At 45.3% G+C, this 20,338-nt stretch overlaps 1 protein-coding gene across 3 annotated transcripts in view; it reads left to right on the plus strand.

Moving 5' to 3' along the window:
• Positions 1 to 20,338, plus strand: part of A2ML1 (alpha-2-macroglobulin like 1) — a 67,822-nt gene that overhangs the window by 37,705 nt on the left and 9,779 nt on the right. For all 3 annotated transcript variants that reach the window (XM_053225794.1, XM_027074213.2, XM_027074212.2), the window contains 18 exons: positions 909 to 1,076; positions 3,577 to 3,804; positions 6,045 to 6,105; positions 6,337 to 6,482; positions 6,984 to 7,133; positions 7,784 to 7,942; positions 9,356 to 9,449; positions 10,023 to 10,143; positions 11,023 to 11,251; positions 11,376 to 11,502; positions 12,597 to 12,718; positions 13,544 to 13,595; positions 13,964 to 14,047; positions 16,206 to 16,382; positions 16,547 to 16,628; positions 16,983 to 17,139; positions 18,873 to 18,947; positions 19,118 to 19,280. In XM_053225794.1, coding sequence (XP_053081769.1) covers positions 909 to 1,076; positions 3,577 to 3,804; positions 6,045 to 6,105; positions 6,337 to 6,482; positions 6,984 to 7,133; positions 7,784 to 7,942; positions 9,356 to 9,449; positions 10,023 to 10,143; positions 11,023 to 11,251; positions 11,376 to 11,502; positions 12,597 to 12,718; positions 13,544 to 13,595; positions 13,964 to 14,047; positions 16,206 to 16,382; positions 16,547 to 16,628; positions 16,983 to 17,139; positions 18,873 to 18,947; positions 19,118 to 19,280 — 2,395 coding nt within the window. The remainder of the gene's footprint in view (positions 1 to 908; positions 1,077 to 3,576; positions 3,805 to 6,044; positions 6,106 to 6,336; positions 6,483 to 6,983; positions 7,134 to 7,783; positions 7,943 to 9,355; positions 9,450 to 10,022; positions 10,144 to 11,022; positions 11,252 to 11,375; positions 11,503 to 12,596; positions 12,719 to 13,543; positions 13,596 to 13,963; positions 14,048 to 16,205; positions 16,383 to 16,546; positions 16,629 to 16,982; positions 17,140 to 18,872; positions 18,948 to 19,117; positions 19,281 to 20,338) is intronic.

Genomic DNA, 20,338 nt, shown 5'->3' on the forward strand with positions numbered 1-20,338 from the left:
CGTACTCTAATGTCCAAATCTTTGAATTTTAGACCTGCACGGTATCTGGAGAAATCATCTAGTCTGGCTCCTCATCTAAGCAAGATTAAACGTGGCTTAACAGGGAGCCAATTATCGCTCCTTAAGCAGTTTCTTCAGAGATTTAAAAATTTCCTTTGTTGGAGTCTTCTTTCTGATACTTGACAATCTGTCCATCTCTCCAGTTTATCTTTGTTAACTTCCCAAACAGTCGTTCAGCACAATAATGTAGCATACTTTTAGATCTATTTAGATCAATCCTTAGCCATCTTGTCTCTAGACCAAGGGTAGATCCAGATTCTCTGGGAGCCTATGGGTTATAAATTTGGGAGTGGAAGGGGATTCTCTCTCTAAAAAAAAAAAAATAATAATGTACAGAGAGGGGCGCCTGGGTGGCTTGGTTGGTTAAGCGTCCGACTTCGGCTCAGGTCATGATCTCACGGTCCGTGAGTTTGAGCCCCACGTCGGGCTCTGTGCTGACAGCTCAGAGCCTGGAGCCCGTTTCAGATTTTGTGTCTCCCTCTCTCTCTGCCCCTCCCCTGTTCATGCTCTGTCTCTCTCTGTCTCAAAAATAAATAAACGTTAAAAAAAAATTAAAAAAAATAATAATGTACAGAGAGCCTTGGAGGGGGGCAACCTGTGTAAATGAAGGGTACTGAAGCTTCATTAGCTACGTGACAAATCTATTCCTGCTCCAGGCTGAGCTGCTTCTGTTTGCTTCTCACTTCCCCACAGATGTCAGGTTCCAATGCTTGAATCGCATCTACTTGTTTCTGGACTCTTTCGTGAAATGTATTCTTAGAGTTTCTTTTCTCACCTCACTTCACCTCATACTTGAATCGACTCCAAACCTAACCCTAACTCATGCCCTCATAACCTTCACCCTTTAGATAAGAGTTAGGGGCCATGACGGCTCCCCCCTCAAGAATCATTCAGTATTTCTGGTGATTTCTGGCATAAATGGAACCACCAACCAGACCCTAACTACTGACAACGATGGCCTTGCTCCCTTCGAGCTGGATACAGTCAGTTGGAATGGGAGAGATATTTCTCTGGAGGTAAGCACCAAAGAGGACACGCTTTCTGGTAAGGCTTCCCTGAAGGAAGACCTCAAACTTTTCCTGTTCTCTCCCCTCCTCCCTCATTTGTCATTCTGTCAGCATCATTCACCAGTCCTGCTTCCCACTTGACAAAAACTTTTGTTGGTCTTTAATATCAACCGAATAAATTTTCCTTCAGGTAAGCAATGTTATTTCTACTAATTCATCGTACGACTTATCCTCATCTCTGTTTGGTCCCATATTTAAAATCAGAGTGGGGGGGTGCCTGGGTCGCTCAGTCGGTTAAGCGTCCGACTTCGGCTCAGGTCATGATCTCACAGTCTGTGAGTTCGAGCCCCGCGTCGGGCTCTGTGCTGACAGCTCGGAGCCTGGGGCCTGTTTCGGATTCTGTGTCTCCCTCTCTCTCTGCCCTCCCCTATTCATGCTCTGTCTCTCTCTGTCTCAAAAATAAATAAACGTTAAAATCAGAGTAGGGAGAGGGCACCTGGGTGGCTCAGTTGGTTGAGCATCCAAATTCGGCTCAGGTCACGATCTCGAGGTTTGTGAGTTCGAACCCCGCGTCAGGCTCTCTGCTGTCAGTGTAGAGCCCGCTTCAGATCCTTTGTCCCCTTCTCTCTCTCTCTCTCTGCCCCTCCCCTGCTTCCTATCTCTCTCTCAAGAATAAATAAACATGAAAAAATAAAATAAAAGTAGAGTAGGGAGGACAAGATAATTCAGAGTCATTTTCTTCCCTTTATGTCCCTCCCTCCACCCGCTCTGGGGCCATTACTCATAAACATGGCAAAGAAGGAAACTCTGTGTTTTGGATAACTTCCAGGGAAGGCAACTCATACCAGTTATCAGCTGTGACACGATGCTGCTCAACAAACAACCACAAAACTTTAGTATTATACAACCACAAGTGTGTCCCTCTGGGGCACTTCTTGTCCCTCTGGGGTAGTCAGGCAGCTCTGCTGGTCTTGAGTGGGGTGGTTCTTACATGCTGTGGCTCAACTGGCTGATGAAGGCCAGGCTCGCACGTCCCAGCAAACTAGTTCGGGTACATTCTTACAGCCATGACTGGGAGCAAGAGCAAAGGTCGACACGCAAGGGCTCTTCCAAGCCTCTCCCTCTCTTGCATATGCTCACATCCCATTCCCGACAAGTCACATGGTGGGTCTGCAGTTAGACTAACAGGGCAACACAAGACTACGTGGCAGAGGGCATTAATACCGGAGGGATGGATTGGGCCCATGAGTGCCATCGTTCACCATGCTGCTTAAGCAAACACATACAATTTGTGTGGTGGCTCATTTAAGTAATTGTTTACATAAGGCCTCACTCAGTCACTCTACTTAGAAATAATCTTCATTTTTTCCCCCTCTTTTTTTTTTTTTTTTAATTTTTATGTGAATTCTAGTTAGTCAACCTACAGTACAATATTGGTTTCAGGAGTAGAGTTTAGTGATTCATCACTTACAGACAACGCCCAGTGCTCATCCCAGCGAGTGCCCTCCTCAATGCCCATCACCCATTTAGCCCATCCTCTACTCACCTCCCTCCATCAACCCTCAGTTTGCTCCCTGTTGTTAAGAAGCTCTTATGGTTCGGGGGCCCCCAGGTGGCTCAGTCGATTAAGCGTCCGACTTTGGCTCAGGTCCTGATCTCACAGTTCGTGGGTTTGAGCCGCACATCTGTCTCTGTGTTGACAGCTCGGAGCCTGGAGCCTGCTTCGGATTCTGTGTCTCCCTCTCTGTCTGCCCCACCCCCACTTGCACTCTGCCTCTCTCTCTCTGAAAAATAAATAAACATTTTAAAAAATTAAAAAAAAAAAGAAACTCTTATGGTTTGTTTCCCTCTCTCTCTCTTTTTTCCTTCCCCCCCTTCTCATATGTTCATCTCTTTCGTTCCTTAATAGAAATGATTATTTAAAAAAATTTTTTTTAATGTTTATTTATTTTTGAGACAGAGAGAGACAGAGCATGAACGGGGGAGGGTCAGAGAGAGGGAGACACAGGATCTGAAACAGGCTCCAGGCTCTGAGCTGTCAGCACAGAGCCCGACGCAGGGCTCGAACTCATGGACCGTGAGATCATGACCTGAGCCGAAGTCGGACGCTTAACCGACTGAGCCACCCAGGCGCCCCTAGAAATGATTATTTTTAACCTTACTATCCTTTACACCTGGTTTTCTTATCCCTAGGATGTATGCTTTGATTTCTGTGTAATCTTAGTCATGCTTATCTACATCTCTTGCATCAGTCCGTGAAGGTTTATCACCCACAATTGAGCATCACTTGAAAACTATAATTTCACTCGTCTACATACCAAAGTGCTGCTGCACATAACCACTGTTACAGATTCTTCAATCATCCTTAGCTGGACCTCTAGTAAAACATCCACAGGCCATTCTTAGGCAGTGAAGATTTGAGAGAGATGGTTTTGAAAACCATAAGAAGTCCATGGGGTTACTATGGTGGGGGCTTGTGTTAAAAGCCTTTTTCTTTCTCTTTTCTTAGGGCAGATTCCAAATGGAAGATCTGGTATATAAGCCAGAACAGGTGCCTCATTACTACCAGAACGACTATCTGCGCCTACAGCCCTTCTACAACACAACTCGTAGCTTCCTTGGCATCCACCAGCCAAACGGAGTCTTGGCATGTGGCCAGCCCCAGGAAGTGCTGGTGGATTATTACATTGATCCCGCTGATGCGATCCCTGCCCAGGAAGTCATCTTCTCCTACTATGTGAGACAGGGCAATGAGGGCTGGGGAAAGTGCACGAGGGAAGGAAAGGAAATGAGGAGAGTGAGATGGAGAGGGTGATTTATGTCTAGAGACACAGTGCAAGTCACGTGGTTAATTTCAAAATGTTTAGAAGCCGTATTTAAAAAAATGAAAAGAATAGGTCACACTAATTTAAAAAATACATTTTAGGGGCACCTGGCTGGCTCAGTCAGGGGAAGAGGCAGCTCTTGCTCTTAGGGTCATGAGTTCAAGCCCCACACTGGGTGTAGAGAATATATATATAAAATATCATGTATATGTGTGTATGTAATATATGTATATATACATATATACACACATATATACATAATATATAATATATACATGTATGTAATATACATAATATATATGTATATATAACATACATAATATATAATATATGCATGTATGTATATATGTATATATAATGTATATGTGTATATATGTATATATGTATAAGAATACATATATATGTATATACACACATATATACATAATATATAATACATATATGTACAATAATACATATATGTATATATACACATGTATACATAATATATAATACATACATATATGTACAATAATACATATATGTATATACACACATATACATAATATATAATCATACATATATGTATAACAATACATATATGCATAATATATAATACATACATGTATGTATAATAATACATATCTATATGTGTATATATACATAATATATAATACATACATATATGTACGTATATATGTGTGTATATACACACACATATGTGTATATACACACACACATACACACGTATATACACGTATATATGTATAAGTTTAACCCAGTGTATCCAACATATGATCGTGTCAACCTGAAATCTACACCAAAATTATTCATAGATATTTTACACTTCTTGTTTCAGCTGAGTTCCAAGTCTCTGAAACTCAAAGTGTGTATTTTCCAGTAGCCACCTTTCAAGGGCTCCAGCAGTCACATGTGGCTCGTGGCTACTGTATTGCACAGTGTCGGTGTAAAGGATGGGGGTGGATGTGAAAAAAAAGAGATTTTAGAAAGGAGCCCAGGGAAACTGGGAAGATAAAACGAAGAATTAAGGAGAACACATTGCTGGTCAGGGCTGAATGGGAGCTGGGTGCGTGAATGGGGGAGAGGGTGCGGAGGGGCTGGGACTCAGAACAAATTTCACTCTGTGATTCATTGGTCAGTAATTTAAAAATAGATGATAAAGGTTAAAATTAACACTGATAGCAGCTTTGTGGTGTGAGTAAAATCACAACTTGTGGCTTGATAAGCGGCTTTACTGGTCACCTTGGTGATAGCGGGGAATTAGATTTGTGTAAAGCCCGGGTTTGCCAGGGCCCAGAGTCTCTATTCTCTTATCACCCTCTCCAAGTTTCTGAGGGATTTTCTCCCCATTGATTCATTTCAGTGTCTTCGCGCAGAAACAATCATCCTGACCAAACAGGATGAGGAGAGGTAGACAACATAAGGAGTCAGAGTGCTAACACGGGCGCTGTCTTCGGGACAGGAGTGTGGGGACAGCCGGGGGGCGGGTGGATGGGCTGATCAGTGTGGAAGGGCTGAGGGCCAGCTGAGAGTCTGAAGAGCCGGCCCTAGAGCCCTTGACTGCAGTCTGAGCTGACAGCCTGCTCAGAAACAGTTTCACTGAATTTGGTTTCAAGTGAGGGAACAGGGAGAGTTCGACGAGGGGATTTCTCCCCCAAAGAGTCAAATGTCAGAAGGGCTTAAGGCAGTTTAAAGTGCACTCGTTTCCATTGAATTTTGAATCAAGCGATTAAAAAAAAAAAGTTATGAAGACGGATGGATTTTGGGTTAACTTCATGTTACAAGGAGTATAAGAGAATCAAACCTGGAGACCCTCAAGAATCGGTGGACAGCTCTCTATTGTGAAGAATGGCTTCTGTTCCGTTTGGCCCCGAAGTAATGATGACCTTTGTCTCCTCCCATCCTTGGCCGTGGTTCTCGGGAGCGCCTCCAAGAGGAAGGGTCATCAAGGCTCATGGTGCCATCCGACATTTGACAAACTGACGGATGCGGCATGAAGCACTGAGCCAGGCTCTGGAACTAAGAAAGGAGACTTTCCTTATGGAACAAAGAAAGGAGACTTTCCTTATGCAGAGAGGCAGGGATGCTCCACAAGTAGGGTCCCATAACTTCTGTGCGGTTGATGATTTTTTTTTTCTTTTCTCTTTTTTAGGTAGTGGGGAAAGGGCGTTTGGAGATAGAGGGGCAGAAACACCTGAATTCTGAGAAGGAAGGTGAGTGTTTAGGCTTCCACTGAAAGATGAAAGAATATCTTCAACTTCCAGAAAGCTCTTGTTATCCCAGAAGCCACGGAGAAGAAGCAATGAGAGAATACCACTGATCACCACAGAGCAGGAGAATGGGGGGGCCGCAGCTAGGGCAATGAGAGGCGTAGACTTGTGGTTGGAGGTCATTGGTGGACGAGCGCGCATTCTCATCCCTGTGTATCCCCTCTTCTTTTCCAGGAATGAAAGGCTCCTTCTCCATCTCACTGACCTTCACTTCCAGACTAGCCCCTCATCCTTCTCTGGTGATCTATGCCATTTTTCCCAGCGGAGCGGTTATAGCCGACAAAATTCAGTTCTCAGTAGAGATGTGTTTTGACAATCAGGTAAAATGGCAGTTGAGGAAGGTGAAGAAAAGGTCTGGGCAGAGAGAGAGAGAGAGAGAGAGAGAGAGAGAGAGAGAGATCTTGTGTATGCTGGGGCTGGAGATCAGGCAGGGACAGAGGAATAGGAAGATAATGGGGAGGCGGACGTCATTATCGTATTTATATCTTCAGGATGTTTTGTTGAAATCGCTCTCTTTCTTTTTAGAAAGTCATGCCGGGGAAACTGTGTATTCTACCTAGGTCTTCTTTCTTTTTAGTTTCTGCCTCGTAAACTTTCTGTGTTATTCTGTGCTGTGCTGCTCGCTTTTTCCAGCTGTACCCCAAGGGCACTAGTTCCAAAAGGGCCAGACTTTAAAAAAAGAAAAAAAAAAATCAGTATAAAAGTGAAGGAATGGGCCCCGATGCCAGAACTGGGGCATATTGGCAGATGAGGCAAATTATGTTGTTTCTCCCCGTCTCCGGGCTGACCTGATCCCCAAGTGATACTTTTCCCTTCCCCAGGTTTCCCTTGGCTTCTCACCTTCCCAGCAGCTTCCAGGAGCAGATGTGGAACTACAGCTGCAGGCAACTCCTGGGTCCCTGTGTGCCATCCGGGCGGTGGATAAGAGTGTCTCACTGCTGAGGCCAGAGAGAGAGCTGAGCAACAATTCTGTGAGTAGTCTGCTACTGGGGCGGGAAGAGAAGACAGTGTGACTGCACTCGAACAAAAGATGGATTTCAGGGAGTGAGAAAGAAAGGCTGAGGGAAAGCCTTATGGTAGAAAAGCTGGTGGGGAAATAGAGGTAAACTGATGGCATGAGAAAGGCAGGGCTCATGTGGGCATAGAAGTAGGAAAGATGTAATAGGAGTTAAGGGTGACAGATTATTGAAGAAGGTGAGAAAGAGGGGGGGGCCTGGGTGGCTCAGTCGGTTCAGTGTCTGACTCTTGATTTTGGCTCAGGTCACGATCTCGTGGTTCGTGAGTTCGAGCGCCCCGAGCTCTGTGCTGTCAGCACAGAGCCTGCTTGGAATCTTCTCTCTCTCTCTCTCTCTCTCTCTCTGCCCCTCCCCCGTTCACGCACATTTCTCTCTCTCTCAAAATAAAGAAATGAGCTTTAAAAAACCTTTAAAAAAATGGTGAAAAAGGGGTCAAAAATGTAAAGGTAGGGGAGATTTTGTGATGCAATAAATACAGGAAGATTTCGGGAGTAACAAAGAGAAATAATACGAGGGCGGTGAGCTGTGGCACCACAGTCCGAGAGAAGTTTCTCTACTGATTTCACTGTGTCAATAGTTTATTTCCTTCTCCCTTCCTGTTTCAGATCTATAGGATGTTCTCATTCTGGTATGGTCACTACCCCCATCAGGTGGCTGAATATGATGAGTGTCCAATGTCTGGCTTCTGGAACTCTCCACAAACCCTCTCGGTTATGTGGAGGCCTTGGTTCTCTGAACGTGTGGACCTTTTCCATTTTTTCCAGGTAGATGTTCTTACCAGTTTTGTTCTTGTAGAAACAATGGTGGTGGTGGGAGGAGGAAATTCCTTATCTAAAAAAAGCAGAGACTCATGTGGGCACTGAGGGGATAAAACCTTGGAAGAAACTCCTAATATGTGAGGTAGCCTCTCCTGGTCCTTATCCTTGAAGAAGGTACCCAACTGCCCAACTGCATTGGAAGAGGGCCACCGTGAGAGGCTGTGTGCAGCCTCTTTCCATCATTATAAACTACACATGAGTAGAAGTTAAGTACTTTATGAGTAGGAGTTGGGGATGCCAAGGCCTAAGTCTGACCGGAAGTCTCTGAAGTCAGGAACCATGTCTTGTTCATCTTTGTATTCTCTCTAATGACTGATCCTTCATAATACTCAATGTGTTTTTGTTGAATTGACTGAGCCAAGATGGTTCCTGCCCTCAGAAAGTTCAGGCTAAATCAAATAATAAGGGCACAGTGACTAACGTTTGGAAGAAGCATGAAATATATTTGACAATGAAATAAGTGGATTACTATTCAGTGATAAAAAGAAGGATGAGATCTTGTCATTTGCGCCCACGTGGGTGGATCTTGAGGGCGTTATGCTCAGTGACATAAGTCAGTCAGAGAAAGACAGATACCATATGATCTCACTTCTATGTGGAACCTAAACGACAGCAACAACAAGCTCATAGAATAATTTGGTGGCTGCCAGAGGCAGTGGGCATGGGGTGTGCAAAATGAGTAAGGGTTGTCAAAAGGCACAGACATCTGGTTTAAAAGAAGTCCTGGGAGGGGCACCTGGGTGGCGCAGTCGGTTAAGCGTCCAACTCCAGCCAGGTCACGATCTCGCGGTCCGTGAGTTCGAGCCCCGCGTCAGGCTCTGGGCTGATGGCTCAGAGCCTGGAGCCTGTTTCCGATTCTGTGTCTCCCTCTCTCTCTGCCCCTCCCCCGTTCATGCTCTGCCTCTCTCTGTCCCAAAAATAAATAAACATTGAAAACAATAATTTTTAAAAAAAAAAAGAAGTCCTGGGGATGTAACATATAGTATGGCGACCGCATGGCTAATAATATTGTATTACATATTTGAAAGTTGCTAAAAGAATAGATCTTGAAAGTTCTCATCGCAAGAAAAAAACATCTTTTTTGTACCTAGGTATGGTGATGGATGTTAACTAGGCTTATTCTGGTGATCATTATGCAGAGTATATATTTAAAAAATTGCAATTTTTTACATTTCTGGCTGACAGAAGTGAACACAACTTGGCGGCTGAGTGTTGGGGAATAAACACCTGTATCACAGTTAACAGGAAAAGAAGGCTTGGTTCAACCCTTTGAGGATAGACTGCCTAGGCAGTAGCCCACATAGTAAGGGAGGGGACCACTTTAACTCTTCGTCCTCCGGTTTCTTTGGTGCCTATCAGGACATGGGCCTGAAAATACTGTCCAATGCCCAGATTAAGAAGGCAGTAGATTGCAGTCACCAGTCTCTAAAGCACAGCATTGCAGTGGCGGAAGGTAAGCTACCCGTGTAGCTTAAATCATGGAACTCCGGAAGCGCACTCTTTGCTTCCTGTTCTTGTTGCCTCCGGTCCGAGTGATAATGGCTTGCCGGTCATGGATGCAGGCAGCCAGATCTCTCTCTGGGGAGCACTTTTGAAGCTTGAAGCCCTTACCTATTCATCCCCTGGCCAAACCTCCTCATCTGTCACTTCCCCCTGATGGCCTTGAGACTAGTCGGTTCCTCGGTACTCCTTCCTCCTTGTCTCTGACTTGTTCTCCGTTTCCCTCTAAATTTCTTGGTCGTAGTTCCTCTGCCTCAGCTTATCGTACAACAGAAGTCTTTTGGGAGAGCCCGGGTGGCTCAATTGGTTAAGCATTCGACTCTTGATATCGGCTCAGGTCATGATCTCAGGGTCGTGGGACTGAGCCTCACCTTGGGCTCCACATTGAACATGGAGCCTGCTTGAGATTCTCTCTCTCCCTCTGTCTCTCTTCCCCGCCCCTACTCGCACGTGTGAGAGGTCTCTCTCTCTCTCTCTCCCAAAAGTCTTCTGTTTTCCCAAATTCCCTTATTCTTGTTCTCCTCAGCAAATTATGGTAATCGTCTAGTGAGTTTTGAATCATCATCATCTTCATCACTTCAGTCAGAGGATCCTCAGATCCGCCAGTATTTCCCAGAGACTTGGCTCTGGGATCTGTTTCCAGTTGGGTAAGTGATGCCTCAAAGATATAGCAAGATTGTACCTTGTGGAGTCAGCAGCGAATTCGGAGTCAGATCTTTTTTTTTTTTTTTTAATTTTTTGTTTTTTTATATGTATTTATTTTTGAGAGACAGAAAGAGACGGAGCACCAGTCAGGGAGGGGCAGAGAGAGAAGGAGACAGAGAATCCAAAGCAGGCTCCAGGCTCTGAGCCATCAGCACAGAGCCCGACGCGGAGCTCGAACTCACAAGCAATGAGATTGTGACCTGATCCAAAGTCAGACTGAGCCAACCGACTGAGCCACCCAGGCACCCCAGAGATAATGTTTTTTTTTTTTTTTTTTAAGACATGGAGTTACTTATTTATTTTTAAAATTTATTATTTTTTTAAATTTTATTTTAGAGAGAGAGTGCAAGCAGGGGAGGGGCAGAGGGCTAGAGGGAATCTTACGCAGGCTCCACGCTCAGCACAGAGCCCGGCCCGGGGCTCGTGACAAGCTCATCTCAAGGCTCCTGTGTCCAAAAAGTACATGAAAAGATGCTCCATATCGCTAATCAGAGAAATGCAAGTGAGAACCCCGACGAGATCGCACCTCACAGATTCAGGGGCACTGGCTCTTTCAGATACGTGTGTCCACACGTGCCCACCTGCTCTTACCCCCTCCTCTACGCAGGCACCCCCTTCTCCCATATTTGTACATCCTCACTCCCCCCGAAGGGTCACACTCTGAGGCTGGCATGTTCCTCAGTTCAGTTGCCTTTTTTACCTTCCCCCCACCTCCGTGACAACAACAAATGACTTCTGCAGGTGAACTGATAGCTTCCTCCACAGTGTTCTCCTTGTCCTGCTGTGTGTGCGCGCCTCACCTGGGTTCTGTGTTCTCACAGTAACTCAGGGAAGGAGGCTGTCCACGTCACGGTTCCTGATACTATCACCGAGTGGAAGGCCATGACTTTCTGCACCTCCCAGACTAGCGGCTTTGGTCTGTCACCCACTGTTGGACTGACTGCTTTCAAACCATTCTTTGTTGATCTGACTCTCCCTTACTCAGTAGTTCGAGGGGAATCTTTTCGCCTTACTGCCACCATCTTCAATTATCTAAAGGACTGCATCAGGGTAAGAGCCGAGATACGGGAATCTCTGACCCCGGGAAAGAGATGGGACGCGATTCCCCGTTTTCCTAAGCCTCTGTGCGTGGCTTCCTGTACTCAGACCCTTTATATTTCCTAAACATCTTCAGGTTCACACTCACCTGGCTAAATCCGATGAGTACCAGGTGGAATCGTGGACAGGTCCTCAGGACTCCAGCTGTCTCTGTGCTGATGAAGCAAAAAGCTATCACTGGAATATCACAGCTATCAAGTTGGGTAAGAGGAGGAGAGGGTGGAGGGAGCAAGCATAGAACAAAGCTCAGTCATTGAGAACGTTACCCTTTCCTCTCCTGTGTTCACTTTGTTCTTGCTTTTTCATTTTATTTGCCTCTATTTTTGCCCTCTAAGCCTATGCCATCAATAAATAAGCAAATGCTCTTTGATCGACGACCAAAAAGTTATCCAAATGAGACTATTTTGAGTGCGAAAAGGGGAGCTTTTGATATTTATGGCAGGACAAGGGCTATAGAGTCTTGTTATTAATCAAGTACTTACTAAAGGCCAGCCTCTGTTCTAGCTGCTTGACCTGTACGAATTCATCTAACCGTCACAATAGCCCTAAGAGATGTCATTTGCTCTTAAGATAAGATCCTGGCGACTTAAAGTATGGTCTTCCGATGTATTAGTTACCTAATACATTAGTTATCTAATACCTATCTGATACAACCACCCTGAAAACTTAGAGGCTTAAAAGAATAAACATTTCTCATCACCCAGTTTCCGTGGGCCAGTAATCTAGGTACTGTTTAGCAGGGTGCCTCTGTCTCAAGGTCTCTCATCAAATACCAATCAAATCGTCACCCAGGGCTATGTTTTCATTTGGAGACTTGACTAGAAGAGGATCCGCTTCCAAGCTCCTTCCAAAGCCTCTGTCCCACACGGGCTGCGGTTCTTGGCCTCAGCTGTGGGCTGGTGGCCTCCCTCAGTTTCTTGTCACATGAATCTGTCCACCGGGCGGCCTCATGACAGGACAGCTGGCCACCTGCAGAGTAAGGGGCCCAAGAGAAAGAGTGCCCCTGAGATAGGAGCTATAGTCTTTTGTAAACTAATCTCAGAAGTGGCATCTCATTGCTTCTGTCCTATCCTCCTCTTTGGAAGCCAGTCACTTAATCCAGCCCATGCTTTGAGAGGAACTGACACAGCAGTATGAATACCGGGATGCAGAGATAATTGGGGACCCTTAGAGGAGGCCTACCACACTGGTCTTTGAACGCCATTAAGTTTAAGGAGCACTGGTCTGGAGGGGAAGAGACCTCCTTGGACCTCCGGCAACAGGGCTAATGCCTTCCTTTCTCCTTCTTTCTTGTCAGGTCATGTAAACTTTACTGTTACTACCCAGATTCTGGACAGCGATGAACTCTGTGGGAGGCAGAAGGGGTTTGTTCCAGAAAAGGGCCAAAGTGACACACTCATCAAACCAGTTCTGGTCAAGGTGAGTTTTCTGCAAGCTTAGCTTCACGAGGTAGAGACAGCAGGCACCCCGGGGGTGCTCTGTGTGTGTGTAACCGTACGGTTGGTCTCCCACGGCTGTCTGACTCCAAGTGCAGTCAGGTAGCTCATTTGCCTTCTTCTGTGACCCCTTTCTGCCCTTAATTATTTGCCTACCCCATACCAATGCTCTATGACAGTGCCTAATACAGCGCCGGCTATAGACCCTCAACGAATGTTAGTTTCTCTTATTAAAAATCTCTACTATCGGCATTTGCTGCTTTTCTTTTATCCCCTCAGGAACCCCATTGCCAATCATGCCTCTTAGAAGTGTCCTAAACTTGCCCTTAGTTCTTGCCCTTGCACAGAAAGAATTTGACTGGTAGATCCATCCCTGTGTTGAAATGGAGTTCTCGGGGTGCCCGGGTGGCTCAGTCGGTGAAGCGTCCCGCTCTTGACGTTGGCTCAGGTCATGATTTCATGGTTTGTGAGTTCGAGCTCCACATCGGGCTCTGAGCTGACAGTGTGGAGCCTACTTGGGATTCTCTCTCTCCCTCTTTCTCTGCCCCTCCCTGGCTCATGCTCTCTCTCTCTCTCTCTCAAAATAAATAAATAAGCATTGAAAAAATTAAAAAAAGGAAAGAAAAGAAAAGAAATGGAGTTCTTCTGAACTTCAAGGAGAAGGCTCTGTTTTCTCTTGTTGGGAGAAACCCTGGGGGCACAGGGAGGGCCTTTTCTCCCCATTTCCCATCCACTTCCTGTTCCTTCAGGGCCACCTGCCCTGACATTCACCTTCATTGTTTTCACCCTATGTCTCTCTTCATGTCAGCCTGAAGGAGTCCTCGTGGAGAAGACCCACAGCTCATTGCTTTGCCCAAAAGGTGGGTGAGTGCAGAGAGGGGTTGGTACTGAGAATTCCCGTAGCCAACGGGAGACTTTCTTGGGCCAAAGAAGGAATATAAAGGACAGGAAAGGGTAGGAGAGCCTAAGGGTGCTGTCCCTAATAGGACCAATTAGCTGAGAGACAGGATGAAGAAAAAATGTACAACACAATTGTGTGTTGTTTTTTTTTTTTTAAGTTTATTTCCAGCAAAGAGCACTATGAATAGGTTAAAAGAAATTTGCCTCCATCCCACAGCAAGGACTGGGTACAGACAACCCTGGATTATAGAAAGGTTTTCTATGGTTTGGGCTTGAACTCCCACTGTTTTGACCTTCTATGCTTTCCCCTTTTCTCTGCCTCTCACAGGACAAGTGGTTTCAGAATCCATTTCCTTGGAGCTCCCTGTGGATGTGGTTCCTGATTCAGCCAAGGCTTATGTTGCGGCTCTGGGTAAATAGCCAGAGATTCTTGCTCAAAAGGACAAAAAAAAAAAAAAAAAATGGGGCTGAAAGTTGCTGAAAGTGTGGAGTGGGTTGGGGCATGTGGACCTATCCGAGGGAAGATGTGTCAAATTAGAAGGGACAAAAGAAGAGCTTATTCCATGTAGTGGGCAAACACAGCCTCTAGATAACAGTACATGTGGGATTAGATGTCTATGGTAGTTAAAAACAGAAAGGAGGGGCGCCTGGGTGGCTCAGTCGGTTAAGCGGCCGACTTCGGCTCAGGTCATGATCTCGTGGTCCGTGAGTTCGAGCCCCGCATCGGGCTCTGGGCTGACAGCTCAGAGCCTGGAGCCTGCTTCAGATTCTGTGTCACCCTCTCTCTGACCCTCCCCTGTTCATGCTCTGTCTCTCCCTGTCTCAAAAATAAATAAACATTAAAAAAAAAATTAAAAAACAAAAACAAAAACCAGAAAGGAGCCTGGATAGGAAGAAGTTAAAGGTCAGGGAAGCTTCATATGCGTTTAGGTTCAGGTGGTCTATAAACTGAGTGGAGGAGAGACATAATGTTTGTAGCAACCTTTAAAAAAATGAGGAATTTATCTAGTTGAGTATAGCGTAGGGGAAATAACACCATATTTATACAGACAGGACACTTCTCTGGGCAAGGAGAGGGATTGAGTAGAAAAGCATGAGGTTGAAAATCATATCAAACCAGGTTGGGATCCCAGTTCTGCCATTTAATAGCCACGTGACCTTGAATAAGTAAACAATTCTGATCCTCCCCTGCCCTTCTGCAAGACTGTGATGATAACCCACCTCTCTGGATTGGTGTAAAAATTAAATATAAAGTTTCCACCACAATATCTAGCATCTACTAGGAGCCCTGTGTATGTTAGATCATTTCTTTACTCTGATCCCCTACTAAGATCCTTTCCAGGATAAAATTTCTCTATTTTGACTGTAGTTGAGTCAGACCTCTAGTGTAACACTCATTTTTATTGTAGGATGTAGCTCACTGTCTATGTCTGTCTTTCACGCTGCACTGTGGGCTCCTTGAGGACAAGGGTCACCCCCCCTTTTTTTTTTTTTGAAAGAGAGAGAGAGAGAGAGAGAGAGAGAGCATGCAAGGCAGAGAGAGAGGGAGAGAAAGAATCCCAAGTAGGCTTTGGCTGTCAGCATGGAACACGATGTGGGTGGGGCTCCATCTAATGAACTGTGAGATCATGACCTGAGCTGAAATCAAGAGTCGGACGTCTAATGGACTGAGCCACCCAGGCGCCCCACCTCTTTTTTTATTTGATTCTAGCACAGTTATTGCCACATAGCTGACATTCAGTATGTATTTATAGATTTGAATTGAACTTAATGGCTAAAAGTGCAGATGTTAATGGGTCACTTAGATCAGGCTTACGGGTGTATAAAATATATGGCTAGGTCAGTAGGTATAACTTGGAAAAGGGGATCAGGATTGTGTTCGCTTTGGCAGGAACATGGTGAGTTGGAGGACAATGCATTTATACGCAGGGGAGGAACTTAGAGATTGAGTCTAAGTATTGTAGGTTTTGTTATGTTACTCACCAGCCCGTGACATGTCTTCTTACAACCCTCCACGCCCTTAGGTAACCCATGTACTTCTTCTCTGTGTGCTCCAGCACCTTGTGTGCACCCAAAATGATCGCACTATATTATAATTGTTTATAATGAATACTATTTGTAATGTTTTGTAATTGTTTGCTCCTCGGATTATGATCTTTTGAGATAAAGACTGTACTTGACTTACTGTCTCCCAGGCCACAGCGTAGGTACTCAACTAAATGATAGCTGATACGTGTTTGTTAAATGAATGACAATATGGGGCGCCTGGGTGGCTCAGTCGGTTGAGTGTCCGACTTTGGCTCAGGTCATGATCTCGCAGTCTGGAGTCCGAGCCCCGCGTCGGGCTCTGTGCTGACAGCTCGGAGCCTGGAGTCTGCTTCGGATTCTGTGTCTCCCTCTCTCTCTGCCCCTCCCCCACTCATGCTCTGTCTCTCTGTCTCTCTCTCTCTCTCTGTCAAAAATTAATAAACTGTAAAAAAAAAAATTAAAAAAAATTAAATGAATGACAATAACTCAGAAGGCTTCTTTCTTCTCTCTACCGTCACTTTCTCTCTTCTTTTGGATCTCAGGAGACATTATGGGCACAGCCCTCCAGAACCTAGACAATCTGGTACAGATGCCAAGGGGCTGTGGGGAGCAGAACATGGTATTGTTTGCTCCCATAATCTACGTCTTGCAGTATCTGAAGAGGGCAAGGCTGCTGACTGAGGAAATCAGGTCTCGGGCAGTGGGTTTCCTGGAGCTCGGTGAGTTGGTTCAATTTTTCTTCTTGAACGCATTCTCTAGGGGCTATGATAGGCTAATAAGATATAGGGAGGTTCCCTCCAAAGTGGCCCACATCCCTGAAAGTCTTGAAAGCCATGTTTTTTGAAGTTGGTCCTGTGATCTAACCCCATATCTGGCTTCCCAGGGTACCAGAAGGAGCTACTGTACAAACACAGCAATGGTTCATACAGTGCCTTTGGGGAGCAGGATGAAAATGGAAACACCTGGTAATATTGCCCAATTCTCAGTGGATCCCAGAGTGTCATTTCTGGGCCTGTAGAACTATTCCTCTCTACCTCTTCCCTTAACCCCATTCCTTCTTACATCTGTCTTCTACTCCTTTAATACTGATTATTTCAGCCTCATGTAGGGTCAAGCCCCTCACCCTTCTCCTTGAGCTTGTGCCTCCCCCGTTCTTGTCCCCATTAATACCCATTAATACTTCCCTTTTCTAGGCTCCTATGGCATTATGTTTCCTCAATCCCCTTCTGGAACCATAGGCCAGAATAAATGACGGAACTGTTGTACCCTCACTGGGGAATCCCCCCCTTCATGCCACATGTCTCTCTTTACCCACGTAGGTTGACAGCGTTTGTCACCAAATGCTTTGGCCAAGCTCAGGAATTCATCTTCATTGATGAGAAGAATATCCAGGATGCTCTCAAGTGGATGGCGGAAAACCAGCTCCCCAGCGGCTGCTATGCCAATGTGGGAAAGCTCTTACACACAGCTATGAAGGTGCAAATCCACCCCAGGGCTCTCAGCCCATCCCCACATCTGGGAGGAGCTTGCACCTCTGACTGAGCAGAATCAAAAGGGCATAGGCCTGGGAGTCAGTGTTCTTCAGGTCTGAGCCCTGGCTCTGGGTGACCCCGGTCAATGTACTCAACCAGTCTGAGCCACAGCTTCCACGTCTGTAGAAAACGAGAACATGTACTAGCACAAGGCTCTCAACTTGTGGTCCTCAGATCAGCGGCAGCAGCACCTGAGAACTTGTTAGAAATACAAATTCCAGTTCCTACCCCGCCTACTCTGAGAAACTCTGGAGGGCGTGGGCCAGAAATTTGTATTTCTAACAAGCCCTCGAGGTGATTCTGATATTCCCGAAGGCGTGAGCAAACCACTGGACTAGACGTTCGCTGCGTCTTTTACTATCTCCCTGAATCGGAAGCGAAGCCACTTTCTCTGGTGACGACCCCTAGGCAGTCCAGTGTTTTCTGTAAGAGGTTCACTCTGTGCCAGGCACTGTTCCAAGCACTTCGTTTATTTGATATTATTTAATGTTTACAGCCAATTAATCAGCTAGGTGCCGGTATACCACTATCACTCCCATTTTACAGATGAAGGTGCAGAGATTAAGTAAACCGCCCAAGGTGAATGGTAATGAGTGGTAGGACTCTGTTTGGAACCATAGCCGCTGGACTCCATTCACTACATTGCCTGTACCCCTCCCAAACACAGGCTGAGGTGTTGATGCTTTGGGAGAATTTGTTCAATTCTGAATATACCCAGTGAAGGAAAGATTTGTATGTACGTTGGTAGGGAAATCATTTACATTGCCATTCTGGGGCCTCAATTAAAACAGTTTGAGTATTAAACAAAAAAAAGTCTCTGTATAGGATTCACTAGTACATTCCTTATGCCAGATTTTATCAGTGTCTCCAAATCTCTGTCCCCTTATACACTGAAATACACGTGGGAGTAGCACAAGCCAGGGCTTGACTTGAACAAGATGGCGGAGATGTTTCCTCTTCCTGCCCACCAGCCCCGGCCAGGCTCTTAAGAAACCCATCACCTGTCTACGTAGCAAGCTTTAGTGATTTGGTGCAGGAGCTCCATAATTAAACTCCCTGGGTTCAACTCCTGCTGCTTATTAGCTGTGTAATCTCCAGCAAGCCATTTAGCCTTTTAAGGGTTTATTTTCTTATCTCCCGAATGAGGATAGCAATTGTGATTAGCTATTTTTAAAAACTTGCTAATATCTTTCCATGAAAGGCATTAAACGGGGTGGGTGCCATCTAATCTCCCCCCTGGAGAAGAGGCTAGACCTTTTTTTTTTTTTTTTTTTTTTTTTTTTTCTTTATTTTGAGGCAGAGAGTGAGCACGAAGGGGAGGGGGTGGTGCAGAGGGAGGGGGAGAGAGAAAATCCCAAGCTGTCGGCCCAGACTTGGGGTTTGGTCCGTGAGCTCGTGATCTGAGCTGAAATCAAGAGTCAGACGCTAACCAACTGAGCCACCCAGGCGCCCCCGGGGCCTTCTGCTTCTTGAGAGGATGTCTGTTTGAGGAGGCTCAGCTTCAGGAAGAACCCGAGAATAAGAGATTTTTCTCCATATCCCCTCCCCTGTGATTGTCTGTTTGCTTGTTTAAATAATCCATCCATTCAGAGGGGATACTTTTTTGCAATCTGCGCACGAGTCATACAACGCGCTGTGCTGCCTGTGGCCCTGACCTCGTCTCCCTGCATCCTCTAGGGTGGTGTTGATGATGAGACTTCCCTGACTGCATACATCACAGCCGCGTTGCTGGAGATGAGCAAAACCATACAGGTGCGTGTCTCTAGGGCCTCCTCTGTCTATCCTTCCTATTATGCCTACTTCTAGAGACATGCACCTACCGTTCACCCTTGTAGACTCAAAAAAGGATACGATAACTTCCTTATCACTTCCCGTTTTCAAAGGAATGCCTTATAAACTCAGTTCTTCATTGTACCTTTTAGGACCCGATGGTGAGTCGGGGCCTACGATGCCTCAGGAGTTCTGTTTCCTCCACTAACAGCCTCTACACACAGGCCCTACTAGCTTATACTTTCTCTCTGGCTGGGGAGATGGACATCAGAAACACTCTTCTTGAAAAGTTAGACCAGCAGGCTATCATCACAGGTATGTTGGCCATGTTAGGAGTGTTTTGTCGAAATTGTGGAAATGCGCTGTGAGTTATCTGTGATTGTTCCTAGTCCCCATAGTCCCACATATGTTCAGTCTTAGAGAGGATTCCTTTTAGCACAAGGTGTGAAGTCATTAGGTCACTGTTGAGGGTTTTATAAGAAAGCCCATGGAAGTCCTTAAAAGGCGTTGTTATATTTTTAACACGAAGAGAAAACAAACGGTGGGAGCTAGTCAAAGGACCCCTTGGTGTTGTAGAATCCCCCCTTTTGCCCGTCTTTGACAATTCTTTGCTATGAGTTCACTGAGGTTGACGGGATAAGAGAGACTTCTCAAGGTCCTTTAAAAACTTTATGGACATAATCTCTACACCCAATGTGGGGCTCGAACCCATGACCCCGAGATGAAGAGTCTCATGCTCTTCTGGTTGAGCCAACCAGGCACCCTAAAAACTTTTGGATGTATCTGGAATACTATTTGATGTTCTAACAAGCATTTTATTGATCTAGCTATGGGGTTAAAATCAGACCTCCAGGTAAAAGCTTCATCTTGGCCTTCATTTGTATGAATGTCATTACTAAGTTGTCCTCTCCTGGGTTCTGGGTAGTTTTTTGACTGGTACATAAGCGACTCTAGTCATGAAATGAGTGTCTCAGACCGTGGGTTGCACATACCTGTTCCAGTGTATATTGATTTCATGAGATTATCTCTTCTCCATTATCTTGCATTGCCGGCTCACATGTTTTCTTTTATGTTTTTCCAATTAGATTGCCTCCTGTGGGCTATTTATTTATTATCTTTAAATGGATAATTAATTAAACTTCTAGATTTCACTCTTCTTTTTTTTAATTTAATTTTTTTTTTTAAATTTACATCCAAATTAGTTAGCATATAGTGCAACAATGATTTCAGGAATAGAGTTCTTAGTGCCCCTTACCTATTTAGCCCTTCCCCCCTCCCACAACCCCTCCCGTAACCCTCAGTTTGTTCTCCATATTTATGAGTCTCTTCTGTTTTGTCCCCCTCCCTGTTTTTATATGATTTTTGTTTCCCTT

Source organism: Acinonyx jubatus, chromosome B4 (assembly GCF_027475565.1).
Source record: "Acinonyx jubatus isolate Ajub_Pintada_27869175 chromosome B4, VMU_Ajub_asm_v1.0, whole genome shotgun sequence".
NCBI classification, from domain to species: domain Eukaryota; kingdom Metazoa; phylum Chordata; class Mammalia; order Carnivora; family Felidae; genus Acinonyx; species Acinonyx jubatus.